Here is a 24,828-nt window from a genome sequence, read left to right as displayed (position 1 = left end):
GGATGATTAGCAGTAGAGGATGATATAATGGTCTTTCTTGTAGCCTAGCACAACAATTATGTTTGCTCTAGTGGCATTAAGCAAGATTATATTTCAACCAGCAGAGGGCCCTACACACAGCTATACGTGCATTATAGTAGTAAAATGACATACCCAATACAAGGTTTATAATCTAAAGGAGAGAAAATCAAAAACACATGTACAGTAATAACACATCATATTTTAATTTACATTTAGTCATTTAGCAGACACTCTTATCCAGAGCGACTTACAGTAAGTACAGGGACATTCCCCCGAGGCAAGTAGGGTGAAGTGCCTTGCCCAAGGACACAACGTCAGTTTGCATGACCGGGAATCGAACTGGCAACCATCGGATTACTAGCCCGATTCCCTCACCACTCAGCCACCTGACTCCCCGTTAATTAAGAAAATATAAATCAAAAACACAATCAAATGCAAAAACAAGTTACAGAACTTTGGTCCCACTTGTGGTAAATAGTTAAGATCTAAAACATGATAACTACATGTACTGCAATTCACAGCTGAAGATCTAATATACCAGGAGCCTCAGTTTACATTACACATGGCTTTTGAAAACAAAAAATCGAGGAAAGTCTTAAAAAACATGATAGCAGTTATAGAGTTCTATCTCCAATGTACTTTTTTTCAAAACAATAAAGTAAATCCTTGCTGTAGACTTTAATAATCAAAAGTGCGTATCCATGTATCATGTTTGAAGGTGTAGATGTTTTCACTAACTAAAAATACAGAAAAGTCATGTATCACCTAAATATGAACGGCACATGTAAAGGTGCATTTCATTGTTAGAAGGGCTCAGTTAAATAAACCATATTAGTGGTTATTGGTGTTGGTCAACTCTACATTGACGTACATAAGAGGTACTCTTGGTTATATGAGCAAAATACATACCAGTGCTACTGTTTTGTATATGACTTTCTTAGAAATGTTAGATAGATATACAGCAGCACACCAATGGTCAAGAGACAGTTTGCAAAGACTTCACAGCACAAACATGATGCTCACAAGATCTCTGTAAAGCCATTAAAAAAACTCACCCTAACAGAATAAGCTGTCCTGAACTCGTATCTACATACCTGAGTGAGAGTAAATGCCCCAGTATTAAGTATGATGCTCTATTCTTTTATGTGACAAAACAACAATAAGAATGGAGGTATCTTGTCAGGATTAACTACAGTCGTGGCCATAAGTTTTGGCAATGACAAATGTTGTGTTTTGCAGTTCAGTATTTGAGGAAAATGTTTGCACGTTTTTTTAGAATACGGGAATCACAATAAGGCACATTTCATATTTGTTAAAGCTTTTTTGGGGCGAAGATTTTCAATATATGCAAATAGTCCCCTCTTTTAGAGCAGTCTGCTCTTAAAATCCAATCAGAATGATAGAGTGATTTCACACTTTTCCCTGTGCTGATGATATGACTGAAATTACATTAGCAGTCATTTTATGCCAAGGCCCAGCAAGCTTTGCAAACACAAAATGTATGTCGCTCCCAATGCTTTTGGCCACGGCTGTACATGAATGAGAGCAGTGACAGGACAGTAAGTGCTAGAAGTTGGGAGGAGAGTCATTTCAGGTTTAGAGAATGGCAAATCTGGAACAGTCCAATATTACAGGTGTGCTCCACCTCTCGCCATGCTGACTGAGCTTTAGGCTAACTTCAACCACAATCAACATGATAACAACAAACGTGTTAATAGAAGCTCTCTTTTAGCCATCTATACAAAAATAAAAATAAAAATCAAGTAAAAAATACATTTAATACATGATGAATATGAAAATCCTAAACAGAAACTAATTGTACGCTAAGATGCTGGCGGACGGAGAAATGCACCTTTAGGTACCTGTGGCTCTGGCTAGTACACACATTCTCTTGCACTCTTCCTCCGTGTCAAAGCGGTTCTTGTTGCCTTCACAGCCCCCATACCAAAACTGGGCGCAGGCGTTGGCCTGTTTGTCATAGTACCAGCGGATGTTGTAGTCTCGGCAAGGACCCTGGTCCAGGATCAGGGCACAACGAGGGTCCAGGGGTACAAACTCTGAAGTGGAAAGAAAGCATCTGTTTTGTACAATATATCACAATCTTTTATTTAAAACCATGTGCACATGGATTTGTGATGTGTACACATGTATTTATGATGTGAGCCACTTATTCTAGAGTAGTAAAGCTACGTTAGGGCCGTTTCAGTCTTAGACAATTGGATCTACTACTGCTAAGGCAACTCTAATGGATATTGGATATTTACCTTGGGGAAGGGCTGGCCGTGGTGCTGGCACATACTGGACTGTTCCTGAGGATGAAGATGAGGTTGATGTGGAGGATGAGCCTCCTGTATTGGAGGACAATGTCTCCCTACTGGGAATCCCAGGTCTGGAAGAGGACGAGGTGTTGAGGTTATATGTGTCCCTGCCACCAGTCTCCAGGTCAGAGGTCGCGACACCCCCATCATGTCCTCTCTCCCGCTGCCCTATCTGTGATGGGAAAGAAATCATACATTAACACATTATGGAAATGATTCCTATATCACCAGTGAAGTGTTAGAGAACTGTAATGCAATTGAAAGCCATCTCCTGTATGGTGACACCTGTTATGGAATGTTAAGGAAAGTTATGAAATTGGATATTGACCTGATCTGTGGCAGAGTTAATAGTTTGGGATGTCCCTTCTCTCCCTCCATAGCTCTGGCCACCACTGCCAACACTGTTGACAGTCCTCTGCCCAGTTTGGATTCCCCCCTGGTTGGTGGTCTCGTAACCATAGCTACCAGTGGAATATTTTCCATTCAAGTTGTTCTTGTAGCCGTTGTTTCCGTAACCGTTAGTGATACGGTTGTATATCAGCTCGCCACGTTCGTCCTCACAGAACTGGCTGACCAGTTTGGATTCCAGAGCTGGGGGGTAATGGCCAAATTACGATAAGCTGTCATCCATAGGACTGGGATGGCTAGATTGATTTAGCAAACGCAGTGTACTATAAACTTACAGTCTACAAAATAAGGATCTGACAAATGACTACTAGTTTGACTAGTTTGATTGCAGTCTATTGCAATCTAACAATTTTTCAAGAAGTCAAATTGATCTTATACCTGTGAGAGTGTTGAAGTCGTCAATGAGGAACATGTGCTCTTCATCAGGGTCTGATGCGATCAGGTTTAGCTCCCTCAGAAACTCGACCTGCGTGATGTCTGACGTGTTCACAATCCCCAGAGCGTACATCTCGATGTTGGCGGCGTGCGCCTCCCGCACGGCGATGTCTAACTTCACAGGCTCCCGCTTGTCCGTCTGTCCGTCTGTGATGACAATGGCCACCTTGCTGACCCCAGTGCGAGAGCTGAAGAAGGCTTCCTGGGTGGCCTTGCGGATGGCAGTGCCTGTGTAGGTCCCCTCTCCCATATAGGGGATGTTCCTGATGGCCTGCTTCACGTCTTGTTTGTTTATGTGGCGGGCCAGGTTGAACTCCAGCTTGACCTCCAGGCTGTAAAGGACCAGGCCGATTCTGGTTGCGTTTCGGCCCACGGTGACCCGGTCCACCAGCGCCGTCACAAAGTCCTTGATGATCTCAAAGTTCTCCGGGCCCACGCTCTCTGAGCTGTCGATCACAAACACCAGTTCCATGGGCCTCTCCTTGCACTTGATACCACAACCTGGGGAAGCAGGGAGAGAATATCCAAAATCACTGTAAAGAACATATTTACTTTAGTGGCTAAACAAAGCAAATAAGTTCGGAGATACAGGAAAGACGTGTTTTGTAGAGACTGGGAAATGCTTGTGGAAAACGAAAAATGTAATACTATACCACATATCTCCTTGATCATTCGAATGATGTCTTCCCTCTGAAAAATAAATGACAATTCACGAGTACATTTTCAGTTCTAAGTGGACTGACGTCTATTAAAGGTAGTCGAGATCAGGTACTTACAGTGAGCCCTGCTTCACCTTTGACTCCCTGCCGTCCCTTTACAACAACAAAAACATATGGTGAGCCACCGATGTCCACTAATGAGATCAGCAAAAGAGGGCTTGAGTGCATAGAACTTACTGCTTCGCCAGAGACTCCTGGATCGCCCATGTCACCTTTAACCCCTTTCAACCCCCTCTCCCCTCCAGAGCCCCGGTCACCCTGTCATGGAGTTGTATGAGCACAAGGTCATGAATGTAACCCTAAAACCGGTGACGCATGATCAGCGTTAAAACCATTCTGAGCTAGCTGTGCCATTGTTTTCCTATGGAGCAGTGGTGCTCTTCAAAAGACTAAGACATCCTTTTTATAGGCATCTCTGTGTGTCTTTCCTTACCTTAACCCCTGGGAATCCTTCTCCCTGAAGTCCCCTTGGACCTGTAACTCCCTGGGAGCCCTGCTCACCCTGGAATAGTGCAAGACAGACACAGAGGAAGGCTTCAAAATAAAGTTTACAAAGTGAAAATTATAGATTACCCTCACATTGAGGTTACATTAACTACCATGTAACTAGATAGCAATACCTATGGTGAAAATATTGTAAGTACATAGGAATTGCTATGTAATTACATGATATTGTCAGTGTTCGTGGTATAGAAATTGCTATGCAAAAGTATAAGATGACACAGTATGGCGAAGGGCTGTAAGTGGATAGTTTATAGGGGCAGCTGTAACTTTTACAGCTAAACATTATTTCCCTGTAGTTACATGGTAGCTAATGTAACCTTAATGTAAAGTGTTGCCAAACATGTTTTGTGTGTGGAGTCTTTGGAGAATTTCTAGAACGAGTAACAAAAGTCAAATCAAATGCCCACCTTAGGCCCTTGTAACCCCTGTCCTGCAGGCCCTGTAGGGCCTGGTGGTCCTGGTCTTCCAATGGTGCCCTGGAAACATCTCCAGTTAGCTGTTAGCATAACAGCACAGAAAGCAACCACACTACATAGTGCCACATGATGCTAAAGATGCTCTGTTAAAGCCTCTGCCCATTGCTTTAACAAATGTAGACTTTGTGGGACCTACAGTATATGTGACCTGATTACACAAAACCTGTTGATCGATAGTCTTTACCAGGCCAGAACTGTTACAGTGTACACGTACAGTCTGAAGTCGATCAAACCGGGCCCACAGATGTACTGTGATTTAATACTGTATAACAGTCATAATCATTTTACTTGGGTTAGAGGAGATGAAAAGCTCAATCTGGACATTATATGAATCCAGCTAGTTCTGAAGAATGGTTTGGTTAGACCCACTGGGCCAGTGGTTCTCATTATACACACATGCTGGAGAATTCCCATACCAGCATGGTGTGTGAGAGTGGAAGGGATATTATGATAGATGTCCAGTAAGAATGAAACGCCTATTATAGCAGCCTTTGAATACACGACCCCATGAGGATAGAGAATCATTTTCTTCTAGAGCCTTCCAGTGCTAAAGCTGAATTCAGTTAGTTTGTTCAACCTTATGCTATCAAGACTATATCAGTGATGTATTGGAATTGAAGCAAATTCTATTTAACATAGTGCAAAGTGCTTTTGTAGTGTTATGGGGATGCACATACCGGTGGTCCTTGGAGACCCTCACCTGGAGGTCCTGGCAAACCTGGCAACCCTCTGAACCCAACATCTCCCTGCATGGAGAAATGTCTGATGTTATAAATATAGCTCTTTCCAAAAACAAATTGCCAACAACCAGTATTACTATTGCTATTCATGTTTCAGAGCATCATTTAAAATATATCTAGGATACAGTGAAGGATTCACCTTTGGTCCGGGAATCCCCAGTCCCTCCAGGCCTGGTTCTCCAGTAAGCCCAGGCAGGCCAGGGGGACCCTAAAAACCAGAGAGACCAGGTTAGAGTTTATGCATTAGTGGGAGGCTGGCTAAATTGATGTGTAGAGTAATGGACGTGTATGAAGAATGGTGTTAGATGAATGGGTAGAGGAATGGATGGTTATTTACTGTAGGGCCAGGATAGCCCTCCCCTTTGGGCCCAAATGGACCTGATGGACCTAAATCACCACGATCACCCTGGACAATAAATGACAAAACAAACATTTACAAATGGGAAGTAAACAAATCAACACCGTAAACACGTTTGTAACATGCTTAAAAGGTGACGAACCTTAGGACCAGGAAGGCCATAACCTGTCTCCCCAACTGGTCCGGATGGACCAGGTGGACCTGAATCCCCCTGATACACACATGGTTTGACATGGTTATTATATGACTTGTCATGACTTATCCATAAGCTTGTTAGTAAAGAGCTCCTACCTTGGGCCCTAAGATGCCCCGCCCAGGAAATCCTGGTAAACCAAGTCGACCTGGAGTCCCAGGTTCCCCCTAGACAAATCAATCCAGATCAGAATGCCAGGATGCCCATCTTAAAGAACAGTATGTGTACTAACTGATAACGACAGCCACAAATATCGTCTTCACCTTCGCCCCAGAGGGCCCGGCAATGCCTGGAGGCCCTGCTAAGCCTCGTATACCCCTCTGACCCTGGTCTCCCTATGACAAGATGGAAATACCAAGAAACAAGTATTGATGGAAAGATGACAACTGCTGGGAATATCAGGCTTCACCTGTGATAAATGCTGGGTGATCTGAGTGAGTGAGTGTTTACCTTCTCTCCCTGGGTGCCAATCCCAGGAGCTCCGTCAGGCCCCCTCTGACCAAAAGCACCTGGCTCACCCTAAAATCAAGGTGGAGAACAATTATCAACAAGTTGACTACTAATTCCCCTATTTCTGGTTGGCCAATGGCTAGTCACCTTCTGCCCTGGGGCGCCATCCTCTCCTGGAAGTCCAGGGAAACCAGACAATCCTGATGACCCTGGTTCTCCCTAAAGAAAGAACCTTGAGTGTCTCATACTGCATAAAACTGCAGAACTGTAGGATCACAACAAGTACAAACTGTACCTTACCTTTGGCCCAGGTTCGCCAGCCCCTCTATCTCCTGTTGCTCCCACTTCCCCAGGCAAGCCCTGGTCACCCTTCAGACAAGATTAGAGGAGTAGCATAAATATATTAGCATTAGCCTGGACCTTAGCGTTTAGCCTGTAAAATTAGGATAGCATTATCGTAAGAATTAACCTGTCCCTTAGCATTATCTCACACATTAGCCTTTACAAAATTAGGTAGGCCCAGAAATGCCAACCTTGGATCCAGGAAATCCTTCCCCTTGTGGGCCTCTGATCCCTGGTGGACCCCGTGGCCCTTCTACACCCTGTTAAATACAGGATTCAAACAGTTGGAAGAGAAGCAGGCCAAGGCGAGAACCAAGGCACAAACAATTGCAATTGTTCAAAGAGTAGTGTATCTGCTGCTGGTTGTTAATAGTATTTTAATTTATTTAAATCAATGACATTTGAGTAGCATACCATGTCAGCTGAGTATATGCAGTTCTTGTGAAAAACATACATATCCAGCAGACATTGTATCCCAAATAACAGGCCTACTGTTTTCTTATGCTTATCACACACTGGATGTTGACATATATTATCGGCATGACATGCTACTAAAATGTACATGTAAATCCAATAAACTCTTTGATGATGACCTTTTCTCCTTGAATGCCAGCTCCTGTCAGGCCAGAGGGACCTGGAAAACCAGGAGGTCCAAAGTCACCCTGGTGGTTAGAAAAATAAAACAGTCCTAAAATAAAAAATAAAAGGTCCACAACACTTATCCTGACAGTTAGTAAAGCCCATGGATCATTATACTCTGCACTGCAATTATCACAATGAGAAATGTAATGTTAAATCTAGGGTATCCTTGCTAGGATAAGCCTTGCCAATTAAAATATTGATGGTTTAAAATGCAAATAATGTTTCTGTCAAGGGTTTTTGATAAATTCCTAGAAGGAACAGAACACACCTTTTCTCATAATCAAATGAAGTCCCTTTCAGCTTGACAAATGACAACGTTCCCAGAGGGGCTACCGTTTTTGTTCCTACTGATTTCTTCTCTTATACGCTGCTGCCCATTCTCATTTATCACCTCTGAGTGGAAAGCAGACTCCATAAATAACAGCAGGCTGGACAGAAATGTAGGGAACCAGTGCTTTTGCCAACCCCTTGCCCTCCTTCCCTGTGGGATGCAGGGCCTGACTGCATGGTTGGATGAAGGCTATTCACACAGAAGGGTTATTTACGGCCCTATACTGTACCTTGTCTCCCTTGATTCCACTACCAGGCATTCCTCTAGTTCCTCTCTGCCCATCCAGACCCCGTTCCCCCTGCAGAGACAGGACAGGGTTAGGCATCGTCATTACTGGACCTACTCATACTGTATGGACACACACACACGTGACCTCATAAGGACCAATGGGTTTGCATGCACATTTTCTGTCTGTGTCTCTTACATACTCTCGAATCATAACATGGCAAAGCTAGAGCAGATAATACAATGTCATCATCTACAAGAGATTCCCCCCGAAGTCATTCATAAGTCATCCTGAGGATTGCTTGTCTAAAATAGTTTAGTATTTTGTCCAATACACTTCAACCAGCAACCACAGGGTGTGACAAGAACAGGACTAAATACATTCTGTGTACTTCCTGCCTGCCTTGTTGGATGTTTCCAGGCATTCCATTTTAATTTCTGTTTAGGTCGAAATGTAACAACCGGGTGACGTCGCGAGATGATGATGGATAGCTTTGCTTACTTTGTTGGTATTCGTTGAATGACAGGAAGGGTAAACCTGAATATGATGACTGTTCTGTGGGTTTTAGAAGTCTCACAGAGTTGCATTTATCTGGGCACGGGGCTGGAACGTTCTGATGAGGGACCATTGGGTCAAGGCAGGTTCTGACACACGTTGAGATGGTGGAGGCCATGTTTAGTATCATTTGCAGTTTTCCAGTGTAGGTTACACATCAAGAAGGTTTTCATTGGCACTAGTTCGTATGGAAACCACAGAAACTGCCAAAATTATTGTTAAAGATGTCTGTAGTTAAGAGATTAGATTTGTCATTATCCTGCTTAGAAGCATTCCAAAACGTTGACTGGGCTCAGTTGGAATAATCAAAACAATAGAAACCTTTTGTGCCACAAATGCCACTGGAAACCCAAAGCTCCCTTGTTACTATGTACAGTAGTCAAGCCAGTATGCCAAAACTGTTATTCCGTAACACCGCTATCTTTCTATCTCTTTCTTTCTCTTTCTTTCTGTCTCTCTTGCTCTCTCTCTTTCTCTCCATTTCACTCTATCAAATCCTCCAAAAGTTCTGTGTGTTTTGTTTCACAATTATAAGCCTTCATGCAAGTTGTTGCAAGAAGATTCAAAATGTTTTTCAAGAATGCAAAACACACAAGGTAATTCAAATGTTGTCGGCGTAGCAGTTACATTTCAGGGGATGTGTTAGCGCAGGGATAGTTCTGGCATAGGCAGATGGATGACATGTGTCTGAACAACCCCAGGAAGAGTGGATGGACTAAATCTTTCCTCACTACCTTGAATGACTCACTCTTTCATGTCTACGGGGAGTCCTGGACAACTTTAGGTGTTTCCTTAGTTATGGGTTATCATGTTCATTTGGCCTCTTAACCTTTCTTCAAATCCCTGCATCAGCGTACTCGGTTCTATTAGTTAGAAAAGAACATTCTTCTTCACCTCACCTCACAACACAAGCAAGTTGTTGAACATTGAATATGTTTAATGTACAAAGGAGGACATTGCTTTGGTCCAAACGTGTTTACCTTTGGTCCAGGGAAACCTTCGCCTATGGGGCCTTTCTCTCCTTGAACTCCCTGTGGCCCTTGAGGGCCCTGAATAAATCAATATCACAAACAAGGATATCAATACAACAGAATAAGAGCTTTGAATGCACTATGCATCTTTATGCATAGTGCATCATACATACATTTTTATAGAACTATTTCAGTGAATGAATGAGCCAGACTTTAATACTTACCGGCAGGCCTGGCTCTCCTAAACCAGGTGGTCCTGGAGGGCCGTGTCGTCCCTGGAAACCAACATCCCCCTGAAGAGTGGAACACACGCAAGGTGAGATACATCAGGGGGTTTTGAAAAACGGAATTACCTCATTTTCCAAAACAATGGAATGATCACCTTTGGTCCTGGTAGGCCAATCCCAGTTTCCCCTTGAATTCCAGATGGCCCTGGAATCCCCCTTTCACCCTATAAAACACACACACACAGACAGTACACACACACACAGACAGTACACACACACACAGACAGTACACACACACACAGACAGTACACACACACACAGACAGTACACACACACACAGACAGTACACACACACACAGACAGTACACACACACACAGACAGTACACACACACACAGACAGTACACACACACACAGACAGTACACACACACACAGACAGTACACACACACACAGACAGTACACACACACACAGACAGTACACACACACACAGACAGTACACACACACACACATACATACATACATACATACATACATACATACATACATACATACATACATACATACATACATACATAACATGATGTCCAATGATTACATCTTGGCAAAAATGCAACATATCAATCTGTAACTTTACCTCAACTGCATGACTAATTTAACCTGGGCTTGACATCAATAGAACTATGGTCTGCCATTGAACAAGACCAGAACTCCACTTGACGGGCTGACAGCAAATCCTTGGAACCCCTCTGGTCTCTTCCCTCATACCACCTCCACCCTTCACCTGGTACTAGGCATTCTAGCAGTGCACTCATCACATCTGTTGTTTAGTCAAATTAAATAAAGGAGCACTATGTACTGTGAAAATGTTGCTATAATCAAAACACTACTGATAAAGAATGGCATTAGTCAGATTAGTAAATAAGGCAATAACAGTAGTAGGTGGACCCTTTGTGCCACGAAAGCGGGGATGTGGTTGGTACTGTATACATACCGCTAACCTTTTTTTCTGTTTGGCCTTTCAAACAAGTTACGACAAAGCTTAAAACTTAGACAACAGTTGATGTTGGTCGACTGTCAAACAACCAACTCGAACATTCTTTCAAAAATAATTAAGCAAGGAACACTTTGTTGGAAGTGTGAGCACTTGTCAGACTTGGCACTAATGCTACAAGAGAGAAGCCTAAACAGGGGGGGCTGGAAAAACAAACTGACAAGATAATAACAGGAGGACATGCCCGGAGGGCACAGAGATGGATGATACCTAACAAATAGCATGATTATTCAACACTTAAAAACATGCACACGTGTTGACACCCATCTGGTATCTGATTTAGGCCTCATGTGATGTCATGGATTATTGTCTGTGAAACATGCAAATTTAAATCTTGTGAAGCACGAAAAATGTCAGGGAGAAAAAAAGTCTGCGGCTTGATAGGCAAGGTGATGATAGCCGACTTTCCTTTGTTCAGTTCAATCAATTCAATAAACTTTATTCATCCCAGAGGGGCACACAAATGACATGATAGACAAACAGCGGCCACGCGGTAGAGACACAAGAGTACACAACCGTGACAATACATGACCGTGGCAGTGTTATGGTGATAAAACCATTGACATGTCTGCCCATTTTCCTCAACTACGAAGACATGATCAGAACCAGACACTGCACAGCATGAAGAAACGTCTCATGTCCCGTGAGCAGGGATTTGAGATAGGAGGTCACCTTTGATTCTGTGTTCATGTGACGAAGGTAAAAGGGGGTGGAAGACCATCTCAATGACTCTGTATGAGTCACTCAACATTGAACAAACTTGTCATACAGAGATGAGGAGAAATCTTGAGGAGAATGACACTTACTTTTTTCCCTGTAGGGCCCTCAGGTCCTATGTCACCATTAGGTCCAGGTAACCCCTGGGAAAATAAAAGTTATTTAGCAACTTCTATTCCAGCTAAAACACAGCCGTTCCAGAATGCTCTGGACAGAGAGCTGACCTGTAGACCTCGGATTCCTCTCGTTCCAACTGGACCTTCGGGACCCTGGGAACAAGAAGGGCACACGTCAACTCAAGCCAAAAGGACTGTGCCATTCACAGACTGTTTGAAAAGAGAACAGTCCGATCCCAAAGTAAGTGCACGATGATGCAGTATCAGAACACTGGAGCACACAGAACATACCCTGTCTCCTTTGATGCCAGGTGTGCCACATTCTCCTCTTTCGCCCTATTCCAAACAGGAGGAAGATAACAGGATGTCATGTTGTACACATGCATCATATTTCCTGTTCACATGTCCATGTCCGTGTTAACCCTGGAGAAATATTGATCTGTACATCTGGTAAATAGTACATTACCGTATCTCCCTTGTAGCCTGGTTTTCCCTGTACACAGACAACAAAATTGGGATTAAGCGTGAGAAAAATAAAACCTTTGTTACATACCGCAGAGCCTTAATATTTCAATCCCCTGTGCTGATGCTGAGAAGATGCAGCAAAGGCCACGATATTAATATATTGTTACGTTTGACATGTCACTCACCTCTGAGCCCTCCCGACCTGGAATTCCACTGAGCCCAGCCTCGCCCTGAGAGGAAGTAAGGAAGTATCTTTGACAAGCCAACAAACAGAACAGGGGCCCGAAAACATAAATAGGGAAGTGCCACTAGAGCCACCTCATCGCCATCTCTATCTCTCTCTCGCTCTCTTTCTCTCTCAGCACTTTACCTTTTGCCCTTTTCCCCCTGGACTTCCATCTTCTCCAGGCCGACCCTTTTTACCCTGTTAATTTATTAAAACATGTAAGACAGCTGATATAATTCAATTCTAGAAGAATGAAACATATGCTTAGTGAGGAGTTATATGGCATTGGAAAAAATGCTTTTGTGTGTGTGAGAGTGTTTCACCTCCAGAACATGGATCAAAATACTTGAGTTTCCTTTTGTGCTTTTGTGTTATTGTTTCCTCTTGCTGGCACAGTAGACATATATAGCTTTCATAGAGAGCAAACCTGCAGCCACCTCACACTCAACACACTAGATAGAAAGTATCCTTGAAAAGTATGTATTTTGATGCAGGTCAGGTGTATATTTGCATGAGGGAAATCGTGTATTTCTGTGTATGTGTTTAAGTAAGACACAACCCTACACAGCGTCTAGTCAGTATGTCAGTTAGCCCTGATGTGAACAACTTCTCATAATATTTTGGTAATTATAAAAATGTCAAAATATGCTGAAGTACTTCCTTTGTGGTTTTAAAATACTTGATACTCTAATTATTAGTTGTTCCCACAAAAGCATATTAGTATTTAGGAATTTCTGCTACATAGCTTTTACAAACAGTAAAGGCCCCTGAGTAGTGTGTCTTTGCAGAAACCAGCAAAAGAGTAGAAAAACTGAATTGAGCTTATTTCCCATGCAAGTATGTGTCGAAGCTTGCTGAGAGTAAACTGCTGTGGGAATGTGAGGTATTTGCTGAACTCTCACTGCTTGAGGGAAGTACCAAGTCAGCCTCCAAACCACACGTTTCCCTAAAACCCTTCCAAAGCATTGCAATTATCTACAGTCCCCATCAAGGCTGCCTTTGTCGGCCTTTAGTCTACTGTACATCAAGAAACCCATTTTGTGAGAGTTCGGCCATTAGTAGAACAAGAACAGCGGTTTCAAAGCAGCTGTGATCTTTGTGTCCAGGGACGAAGCCAGCAGATTACGGCTGGCAGTTGGAACACTTACTGCGGGGCCACCCGGTCCTCGCTCTCCCTTCTCACACGCACACTTCTTTTCCAAGGGACACTTCACACACAAGGGAAACAACACAGGCATCCATAAAAGCAGGAGATAGATCAAGAATGTGTCAATAGACTATGATGTCAAGATTAGGGCGTTGAGACTCACCCCTTCATCTGCCAACGCCGTCTGTTTAAAAAGGAAGAAACAGATGGATAAATGTGCTGTTTGTTCTCTGCATTTTACTTTTAGTGCATTTGAGGATGACTTTTGAAAATGAACACTTGAGCATTGAACATGTAAACCAAGCTCAGTGTGTATGCCCTTGGAAGGCCTACAAGTCAACAGGAAGACTCACATTCAAGTATTATCTTTTCCAGCCTCCATACATGAGACTGCATGCTCCTGCACCTGATTCTACGAGCTGAGCTTTGGCATCTGAACCTTAACTCTGGGAGCCCTTCAACTGCCAAGAGAAACTTCCTCTCATCTTGCCAGAGTTCAGTTTTTTCCAACTTTCTTTCTTTCTTTCATTGTGCTTTTTCTCTCAACATGAAAGGCAGCCACAATTCTCTAGAAGCAATAGCAGGGGAATGATCAAAATCCCAAAGAGACAAATGTGAACCACATGCAGTGGTCAATATAAGGTCTCAGAGCATCTAGAGAGTATTTCCTCTGTCGAGGGGGGAATCGTGTGAAGCTGCAGACGGCCTGTTTATTCTTACGGCGAGGAGAGGAGCTGAAGCAAGCTGAGAGGGAAGCATACCAGAGATTAAAGACACGCTAGTGGCACAGACATTCTTATGACATACAGATGCGGCTTCGATGCCTGCTTGCAACACTGAGGGCATCTAGAATGCAGAACGCTTTGCCGACGCAGAGAAAAGACGGATAACTGCCGCACTCGGGTGTCAGATTTACCGAGCAGCTTTCTTTGATCATGTTCTTATGTCTAACACCTGCATCAACACGGGTTGGGAGGTCGAGTGGCGTGCATTCAGCTCGTTGAGTTATTCGGCGTGCATGCACCATCTTGCTTGAGCTCCTCTATTGCACCCGAATCTTCCACAACGGGTTTTAATGTGGAGCAGATGTTACAGTTACAGGTCTTAAACCCAGGGTTGCATCTCCTGGGTCTACTGAACAATACTACATGTAATTAGTGCTTCTGGGAACACTTCAAAGGGTACATAACAGCACCAGCTTCAGAGTTCACTCGATAATATTGTCATAACTGAATGGTAGCAAGTGGCCTTAAGGCCTCAGCCAAAGGACACAGTCATAAACAGTGATTCCCGCAGTTCCTCTTGTCATGTACTGTGAAGACTAAACACCAGGATCAGGCCAGCTGTTACTATGACAACACAAAGCATTTGACTGATGCTGCACAAAGTTAGAAGAACACTTACGATGAAAAAACAAGCTTAACAAATAAGATTAAAATGCTTCTTGGAATAGTTCAAATATTGGGAACGCATCCCTCCTTCCTAACCGGCAATAAAAAAGCATACAAGTCTTGACATGAGAGTGTCTTAAATATTGTACTTGAATTTCAGTTAAACGGTTACAAGTTATTCTTTAGAAAAGCTTTTTGAAAGAATGTCAGCTTGTTTAATCCGAATAGGAAAACCTTTAGCCATTTTAGTAGTGTACAATTATTGATTGTGGCCACGCCCTCAATACACAATTTGCTTAATCACTTGATTGGTGTGGCTATTTCCAAAAAGGGTGGGGCCAACTCAGTTAACTCAGACCACTACTAGTTCTACATCTTCCCCAGACGTTGGCTGAAACCACAGAGGGTGCATCACAGAAGGTATTGTACAACAGAACTCTCACACATTGTCGAACATAATTCCTATTTTTCCTGTGCACTGTCATGTGATGAACATGGCATTGTCCTACTCACAATTTCTTTGATGACCTTGTCCACAATGGTCTTGTCCTGCAGGTTATGGAGATAGCGCGAGGCGGGGGAGTTGGCGATGAGTCTCAGCTGGGCTACATTGGACTCCTGGTTGGCGTCTGGAGTGATTCCCACTGTAAAGAAGCGGACGCCCTGGTTCTTGGCGTCCGCCACGGCCGCAAAGATATCCGGGTTTCTGGGATGTGAGATGCCGTCAGTCATCAGAATGGCCACCTTGATGCTCGCTGGTCCCGACTCCTCCAGGTAGATCCGGGTGAGGTTGGTGATGGCATAGGTGGTGTAGGTGCCATGGCCGATATAGGCGATAGGCGCGACGCGGGCCTTAAAATCCGCCGTGCCCCTCCACTGCTTGAAGGTCTGTTCGATGATGACGTGGCTGCTGTACTGCAGGAGGGCAGCCCTGGAGTTCAAACCACGCCCAGTCTGCAGACGGAGACCCTGCAGGCGGTCCATCACGTCGGAGGCGAAGCGCTTCTCCTTGGCGTGGTTTTCCTTGGCACTCTCTGAGCTGTCCACCAGGAAGGCCAGCTCCAGGCTGCAGTCCTCGTCCAGAAGAGCTGGGAACAAAGACATGTTGGCTCTTAGCTGTTTGATTGATGTTAGCCTTGGGTCAATCCCTCACTGAGACTATACTGGCAGATAAAAGAGTGATAATCTATTGGCCATTAGCCAAGCCAGGGTCAAAGTTGAGGCTGATCTCATTTAAAAGCGAGGGGCTCATCAGACAAGGGATCGGGTACTTTCTCATGTCTAGCTCAATATCAAAATTGAACAAACCATTTCTGAAGAGCAAAAACTGAACATCTCTGAGACTTACAGGTTGAGATAAAATAAAGAGAGAGAGTAGACAGAGAGAGAGAGGGAGAGAGAGAGGGAGAGAGAGAGAGAGATGACAAGACATAGGTACTTCAGTAGAAATGGTTTAGTCATCAGAATGTAAGTAAGGCTTTGAAGGGGGCCATTTCATGAACTGTGAACTGCAACACATTTCTTACACTGACATTTTAAGCATCCACAGAACATCAGGTATCTTAACCCTCTGCACAATACCTGCTTTCAGCTAAAAAATGAGAGGAGGCCATAGAACTCTTAGACTTGGGGAATAAATCACATTTATGTCCTAGCAAATGTGTCAGAGATGCATGTGCTTGGGGATATGGTGCTTTTCTTGAGAGAATAAAACGTAGAAGGACTGAAGGTTGCAATGGTCACAAATAAGATGGATTACTTCACATACCTTCATAGGGGAGTTGAAGACTACATAATGTCCTATAGTATTAACCACTCCCCACCCTCCATGGATAAAGACCATCAATCTAACTATCTACCAATCTGCAGACCTGGTAAATTAAGATTTTCCAATGAAAATGAATTGTTTTTTGTAGCTTTTCTCTTTAATGAGGCATTGTCTTACACTGTCCATTTTTGGAGATGGTGTTGGTTGTCAGTAGTTTGCTCTTGGTTCTGGTGTCCACCTCCTCCTCCTCATAGTCTTCATCATAGTCCTGAGCCCAGATACTCTGAAGCCCACACAGCATCAGAAGCCAGAGCAACGAGGGAGACATCAGCACCATCGCTTCTTCCCCCCTGATAAAGACAGACAGATGACAGGAGATAGTAGATGTCATGGCTCTTACAAGTTATTATCAAGCATCAGTATTCACATGCGACCTAAAACACAATAGAACACAACAGCAGCATCACTGACTGTAACTTCACATGCTCATTTATCTCAGGTAACTGTAAAGTGAGGTAACTTACACAACAGTCTTGAAGCCTCGAGTATCCAAGTATTAGTGCACTGCTCAAGGCAAAAAATAATAAATACATAGAATAAAAAAGGAGATAGAGAAACTGAGAAAGAGAGACAATGATGGACTTAGGAAGTAAGATAGTTTTCGATTGTTTCCAGATAGAGTTTCAATTGGGCACCAGATCTTCAGAACAAAGTTGAGCCTCCTTCTGCAGGGGGACTGCAGTCTGTAGGTTAAGAGTACCTCAGGTACAGTGCAGATTCAGCAGCTAGTAGTAGAAACTTGAAGTTGCACTCTAGCTCACATTGGACTCCCTGAGTTAGCTTCAGCTGCAGCCATCCTGAGGCAGAATGAGTGATGGCAGAACCTGCCCCCTTTCACATTCCGCCACTCCAATTTAGGTTGGGGGTGGGACTGCTTGTCTGGAGGGAGGAACTAATGTAGTTCTTAGCACCACTTCCTATTTGATCCTATTTGTAACCAATATTTTTTCTCAAAACAGGTAAACACTGGACTTCTGTGATAATAAATAAAATTGTAGGGATGGGATGGATTTTGTCAGGTCTTGCTTGTTTGCCAAGTGACTTTGATTCTAATCCTGTGGGTGAACACTCCAAATTAACTTAAAGTAAAATGTTGTGACACAGCTGATTAATGACATCCAACCAACAAACCCTGGAAAGGAAAGCCTGAACACACACACATTTACATTTAGTCATTTTAGCAGACGCTCTTATCCAGAGCGACTTACAGTAAGTACAGGGAGGAGGATTCTCCCCGAGGCAAGTAGGGTGAAGTGTCTTGCCCAAGGACACAGCGTCAGTTGGCATGACCGGGAATCGAACTGGCAACCTTCGGATTACTAGCCCGATTCCCTCACTGCTCAGCCACCTGACTCCCTCACACACAAAGCTCTTCCCCTCTGGAGAAATGTGCCATAATTCACTTCTTTGAAGGTAAAGTATGAGGTGCAGGGAAGCCAGTTTCTACTGTAAGAGTGCATTCCCTGCAGCCAAAGTATAATAAAAAACTTTAGAAGTTCATGTTGGCAATCTGACACCACACAGATCAATTTCAACTACTTTGATATTGAAATGTGTTTTTCTTATATCTGCTTTTATAGAAGACAGTAAGTCTGTAGAATGACATGCTTGTTTTGCTTGGGATCAGGGTGACAGGTAACATTATCTTAAGATTAATTTATTTTTGCTCTTTTAACCATTTCTTGCCTTGACTCCTTTCACCAGAGCTCCAGCTTTCGGATAGATGAACCCACAACCCAGATATGCCCATGGTTTCTAACAGTTCTAAAAGGAAACCCTGCTGCTATGCTCTAAGGGTGACACTGCATGTTTTTATGGCCCACTGTGTTCTGAACCTAGAAGCAGAAAGCAATCAGGGGTGAGCTGCCATTCAAGAATGCCGCCCTGAGAAATGGACCTGTTTAAATCTGGTGCAGCTTCCGCCCTCCTTCACGGTGAACCAAATAAAACAAGGTGAGAATCTGTCTTTTAGGGATTTATCTTTTGGACACATTTTGATATACTGTAAGGTACTGAACACTGATATGTTTAGGAAACCTTGGACTCGATTAACTTCAAGGCCTCTCCTTCAATTTCTGTCTTTTGGTACCAGAAGAATGATCCTGAATGGCCCCACTGCTATTTCTCCCCCATAATGTATATATTTACAATGCACAATCACTGTCCTGGGTGACTGACTCAACAATAATAATCAATAATTCAAACAATGATCTTGACATCCTTGCTCAATATCTAAAAAAAGGACCCCAATGTAGCTTTAACACACCCATGTTCCAACATGTTCTTACCCCAGATTTATTTGAGGAAAACTGACAAATTACACAATATGTCTTTAAAATACAACCCATCCATGTCCTGTGTGCCACAACCCCATCTCTGTCTTTATTAGCTTTGAAGTGCTTGGTGAGACATGCTGGAAAACAGGAGACACATGTTTTCCAAAAAAGAGATCCAGGTAAAATGTCTGTCAAAATGCAGGGGTCACCACCAGAGTGAGTTCTGTGATGAGGTCAAATCACAGACTGCCCTGAAGCAGAAGAAGATGACCAAATGATCAATTAGAAAGGTGTCTGTTCAAACAGATTTAGAGCATGTGCAAAGCAGACGCTCACACAAAACATTGCTGAGTCATTTCCATTGGAATGGTGAACATAAGAGGATATATATTTGTGGCTGTCTGAAAGCAGTGGATGGTTGTGGGATCCAGATTAGAGCACTCTCTACACATCCCATCATCCTGCTTCTGAACAGTGCAATCTTAGATATGTTTCAAACATCTCTATTAATTCAAAATAATTACTCAATTGGCCTGTGTATGACCATGATTGATGGTGATGTATAGCAAAATATAATAGCAATTGAAATAGCATTGCTACAATCATCGTCTCCTCTAGTCTGAAGGAGCAGGGGCATGGAAATCATAAAAGACTGAAGGTTTCATAAATGTTCTTAAGAATTGAAAAAGCCTTGTAGACAAATCTCAATTAGCTACCCTATTATTTATGCTACAAAATTCTCAGTACCATTGTTCTCCCGTCTGCGAGACGGGTGTTGCACAAGGTGCACCCACCTTGTGCAACACTACACTCTAGTGGACAAAAAGTGTCAAGATAGCAAATTCAATAGTTTGAGCACTTGGCATTCAATGTCTCCATGGTGGTGATGACCTGTCTGGTGGGTGTGTGTGGGGTAGAGTGATCTAGCGAGACAGACAGATAGACACAGAGAGAGAGAAGTAATGTAGATGAGCAGTGGCCCCTTTCCATCACATTCTGGAAGGACTGTGATGGAATATCCTGTACAACCGCTTGTTACTTCAGGCCCTGATGTGTGCCTGTCCTACCTGCATGTTGGGCACAGAGAAAGAGAGAGTGTATGCCATGCACCAAGAAGATCGAAGGTGTCAGCATGGGGGGACAATCAGACCGATCCCTTAAGTCAACACTCTTCGTATTTATGTCCGACATTACAATATGTAGGCCTACACAACTTTCACCATAGAAATAATTCAACTATTTTCTCTTAGTTATGTCAGTTTGACCTTGAGTTTGATGTTAGAGCTATGGGAGTTTCTTATAATTTCTCTGACACATGCTATACAAATGCACTTCACAAAGTAGTGTGTCTGGGTGAACTTTGTTAACTGTTGAACATTAATGTACAAGATGTACAGTCCAGAGGAATGCCAACAGCGCCATTGATAAGTGCGCCTGCTCCGTATAGCCTCTGACGTTTCGCGCACGCTCAGTTCAGTTTCCCGGTCCTTCATTATAAAGCCACAAGTTCTTCTGTCTCTTTCCACCTTCAGCCATTTTGACAATGTTAGGAGCTGTGGGACGTTGCTGCACCGGGGCTCTGCAGGCTCTGAAGCCTGGAGTTCATCCACTGAAGGCCCTCGTTGGATCCCCAGCTGTTCTCTCACGTATGTCCAACATGCATGAATATTTTTGGTGCGAAAATGCATAAGGAAATAATTATTTGTGCAGAGTTCGAGGACAGGGATTATGCTAACTTCGCTAACTCGCGAGGAACACGCCTGCTGTCAGTTGAGAAGGCCTCATATTTTTTAAACGATAACGTCATGAAACGCGTCGTGTTTTGAAACTCTTAACATTTGCCATTGATGCAGTTTATGTAAACTATATTAGTATTGCCATGTTGTAGATGGCTTTAAGTCCTGACTTTCATCCAAACAGGAATGACCTTTGTTGCGACATGTGAATGGTGGCTCGCGCTAGCATAGCTATCTTATTAGCAACTGCTTGCGAAGTTCTTAGATGGTGCTGCTTGACAGACAATAACCAATAAACGTTGTCAATGTGAAATGGTAAATGTGTAGTATTTTGGTGATAATGATAAATAATAATATACCATGTAATTGGGTAGCAATTTAACTAGGCTATGTAGCTACATGGTGATCTTGACAACGTTCGACCTCCCAAATAAAGCTAGCTAGTGCGTTTGGGTTAGCTACAGTAGGTAGTACGTCTTGGTAGCAGAATATGTGTGACATTTAGCTAGTTAAGTTAAATGTGATTCATGGGCCAAGGGGATCCAGTGGAAATGCCATTTATAATTTAGATACAAATTATGTAATGTATTCCCTAACGGAGTGGATAAGATTGCCTGCGTAACATGGCCGAGAATACTTGACATTGAGACAGCCTGCGTAGCGCAGCTTTATTTCAATCGTCTGCAGCAATGATGGAGCGTCACATTGTGCTCTGCAGTTAATTTAATTGACTAATGTCAATATGGCAAAGTCATTGTAATTTGTTTGGTTTCTGATTGTACTTCTTACCTTCCACACTGGTTTAACTTTAACAGGGAGAGACTATGCAGCTCCAGCTGTCGCCGCCGCCGCCGCTAGTGGGCAAATCGTAGCGGTCATCGGTGCCGTTGTCGACGTCCAGTTCGACGACGACCTCCCTCCCATCCTCAATGCTCTCGAGGTCGCTGGCCGCGAGTCCAGACTCGTTCTGGAAGTGGCACAGCATCTTGGTGAGTAACTATCTCCTCAACCTTTACTCTACTTCTTGGTTACGATTGATGTCAGTTCCAACCATGCAGCGCATTGTAGCATTATTAACTACTATGTCTATCCACAGGGGAGAACACCGTGCGCACCATTGCTATGGATGGTACCGAAGGTTTAGTCCGTGGGCAGAAGGTTCTGGACACTGGTGCCCCCATCAGAATCCCAGTTGGGCCTGAGACTCTGGGAAGAATCATGAATGTTATTGGAGAGCCCATTGATGAGAGGGGTCCAATTTCCACCAAGCAGTACGTTTTGTTAACAGATATTCAACTCCAGTATTCTTAACCCTTGTGCTGCCTTCGGGTCACATGACCCAAAGGTTCATAACGAACTATCGTTGTGTTTACCCAATATAAAAATTTTCTTTTAACCTTTGCCATGTGGGGGGTCTGAGACGGCCCAACGGTTAAAAGAAAATGCTTCACTTTGTTTTTGTATGCGGTAAAGTTGTCGCAATACGACGGTGGGTCACAATGACTGATGGGTCACAATGACCCGAAGATAACACAAGGGTTAAGGGTAGACTCGTTCTACCCTTGTAGAGGGTAGAACGACTCATCATTTATTTTGAATTCTCAAATGATCTGATGGGATGGACTTGACTTTGTTCCTTCTCAGCACTGCCCCCATCCACGCTGAGGCCCCAGAGTTCACCGACATGAGTGTGGAGCAGGAGATCCTGGTTACTGGCATCAAGGTGGTGGACCTTCTGGCTCCCTATGCCAAGGGAGGCAAGATTGGTACGTTCAACAACAACCTTTCACACACTCCAGTGAAACAAGCAGAAGGCATCTCATGGTAGTAATGAATCTAACTTGTAATAAACTGACTGCTTGCCTTAGGTCTGTTCGGTGGTGCTGGTGTGGGCAAGACTGTGCTGATCATGGAGCTGATTAACAACGTGGCCAAGGCCCATGGTGGTTACTCTGTGTTTGCCGGAGTGGGAGAGCGTACCCGTGAAGGAAATGACTTGTACCATGAAATGATTGAGTCTGGTGTCATCAACCTGAAAGACACCACCTCCAAGGTGAAGACCAGGCCTTGTATTTTTGTTTGACTACTTTTCAACTAGTGTTTTAAGTAATTGTTTTACACTGGAAACTTTTCATTAACTTGAACCCCTTCTCCTCCCTCCAGGTAGCGCTGGTGTACGGACAGATGAACGAGCCCCCAGGTGCCCGCGCCAGAGTGGCCCTGACTGGCCTGACTGTGGCTGAGTACTTCCGTGACCAGGAGGGTCAGGATGTGCTGCTCTTCATTGACAACATCTTCCGCTTCACCCAGGCTGGCTCCGAGGTCAGCTAGGGGGTCAAACCTTCGTCTAACTTCAGCACAGGCTGACTAAGCAAGCAATTTGCATTCAAATCATTGATTTCTCCAATCTCAATTGTTGAACTTTTATTTTTTTATGAATGCTTTGTTTAAACAATACAGATGGGCACAAACGATATGTAGACACATGAAATGGCACATATCTTATCATGTCACCTCCTAGGTGTCTGCCCTGCTGGGTCGTATCCCCTCTGCTGTGGGTTACCAGCCCACCCTGGCCACTGACATGGGTACCATGCAGGAGAGAATCACCACCACCAAGAAGGGTTCCATCACCTCTGTGCAGGTAAAACGGTATTCCCGCTATGTACTATCTATTCCTTATCAGCACCTATTAGGGATTGTCTGAGTACAACCTGTGTACTTAACCAAGCCTTTCCCCTCCTAAAAGGCCATCTACGTGCCTGCTGATGACTTGACTGACCCCGCCCCAGCCACCACCTTCGCTCACTTGGACGCCACCACTGTGCTGTCCCGTGCCATCGCTGAGCTGGGAATCTACCCCGCCGTGGACCCTCTGGATTCCACCTCCCGTATCATGGACCCCAACATTGTCGGAGCTGAGCACTATGACGTCGCCCGTGGCGTGCAGAAGATCCTCCAGGTTTGTTAGGTTGCTTTCTATCCACCCATGGATGGAAAGAACCGTTTTTTGGTTGGTGCAGGATGATGCCGACCAATGTGCTTACGATTCTCTCCCTTCAGGACTACAAGTCCCTGCAGGATATCATTGCCATCCTGGGTATGGATGAGTTGTCTGAGGAGGACAAGCTGATCGTGTCACGCGCCCGCAAGATCCAGCGTTTCTTGTCCCAGCCCTTCCAGGTGGCTGAGGTGTTCACTGGTCACATGGGCAAACTGGTGCCCCTGAAGGAAACCATTTCTGGTTTCCAGAGCATTCTGAATGGTATGTACCAGTTAGGGGTCCTTCAGTTGTGTAGTTACCTGACTATTTCATGTGCCTATGAGGCCATTCCGATTGTCTGTTTAACTATGGCAACTTTCTCCAGGTGAGTACGATGCCCTCCCAGAGCAGGCCTTCTACATGGTGGGCGCCATCGAGGAGGTGGTCGAGAAGGCTGCGAAACTGGCTGAAGAGCACTCATAAACTCATCAGTCTTTTACTGTTGTGAAGGGGAGGGAGAAATTATGGTCCTGTGGTAGGAGCTCTTGCTTTGTAAAACATTCACATACAAAAATTGTACCTGTCTCGTCATTCTGAAAAGTTATATTTAATGTTTCCAATGAAATGAGATGGAATAAAGATCTGTCTGACATATGACAACCTGGGTTTGACTCCTGTATATTTAAGTGTTGTAGAAAAAAAGGTTAAATCTTAAGGGTGTTGTCATGTTTTACCCTAAAGGAACACTAGGTTGTGCTCATTGGCCATTGTAAGCTTTCTGTACAATGTTGCTTGATAGTCGAAAGCAAATGGGGAAATAAAATGTGTTCAAGGATGCAGTCATTCCTTTGCCTATTTTTATGAAACCCTTAATTGTGTGTATTGAATCTGTCTTCAAGAGCCAGGTGCAGTGTTTGGCAAGGCTGTTATCATAATACATATTAGGGGTGACATGTTCCCCCCCCCCCCCCCC

General features: G+C 43.8%; 2 protein-coding genes across 2 annotated transcripts; one reads left to right on the top strand and one right to left on the bottom strand.

Moving 5' to 3' along the window:
• Positions 1 to 202: 202 nt before the first annotated feature.
• On the bottom strand, positions 203 to 17,614 carry LOC134007746 (collagen alpha-1(XXVIII) chain-like). Its single transcript, XM_062447402.1, has 35 exons — positions 17,325 to 17,614; positions 16,978 to 17,150; positions 15,546 to 16,120; positions 13,805 to 13,825; positions 13,643 to 13,702; positions 12,639 to 12,692; positions 12,454 to 12,498; positions 12,270 to 12,296; positions 12,095 to 12,139; positions 11,912 to 11,956; positions 11,777 to 11,830; positions 10,072 to 10,140; positions 9,914 to 9,982; positions 9,699 to 9,767; positions 8,167 to 8,235; positions 7,558 to 7,626; positions 7,156 to 7,224; positions 6,923 to 6,991; positions 6,770 to 6,841; positions 6,623 to 6,691; positions 6,436 to 6,507; positions 6,271 to 6,339; positions 6,122 to 6,190; positions 5,959 to 6,027; positions 5,761 to 5,829; positions 5,559 to 5,627; positions 4,813 to 4,881; positions 4,335 to 4,403; positions 4,079 to 4,159; positions 3,959 to 3,994; positions 3,836 to 3,872; positions 3,133 to 3,683; positions 2,668 to 2,937; positions 2,286 to 2,511; positions 203 to 2,078 (listed from the first exon to the last, which is right to left on the bottom strand). Exons 2-35 carry the CDS (start codon positions 17,135 to 17,137, stop codon positions 1,876 to 1,878), a joined length of 3,669 nt encoding a protein of 1,222 aa, XP_062303386.1. The 5' UTR covers positions 17,138 to 17,150; positions 17,325 to 17,614; the 3' UTR covers positions 203 to 1,875.
• Positions 17,615 to 20,624: 3,010 nt separating this feature from the next.
• Positions 20,625 to 24,690, top strand: atp5f1b (ATP synthase F1 subunit beta). The gene is made up of 10 exons (XM_062447404.1): positions 20,625 to 20,782; positions 21,688 to 21,861; positions 21,969 to 22,143; positions 22,517 to 22,638; positions 22,741 to 22,925; positions 23,036 to 23,194; positions 23,394 to 23,516; positions 23,622 to 23,834; positions 23,936 to 24,137; positions 24,241 to 24,690. The coding sequence occupies exons 1-10, from the start codon at positions 20,680 to 20,682 to the stop codon at positions 24,336 to 24,338; spliced, it is 1,554 nt and encodes a 517-aa protein (XP_062303388.1). The 5' UTR covers positions 20,625 to 20,679; the 3' UTR covers positions 24,339 to 24,690.
• The last annotated feature ends 138 nt before the right edge of the window (positions 24,691 to 24,828 follow it).

The sequence above is a fragment of the Osmerus eperlanus genome, chromosome 21 (genome assembly GCF_963692335.1).
Source record: "Osmerus eperlanus chromosome 21, fOsmEpe2.1, whole genome shotgun sequence".
In the NCBI taxonomy this organism is placed as follows: Eukaryota; Metazoa; Chordata; class Actinopteri; order Osmeriformes; family Osmeridae; genus Osmerus; species Osmerus eperlanus.
This window is presented reverse-complemented; position numbering and strand designations above follow the sequence as displayed.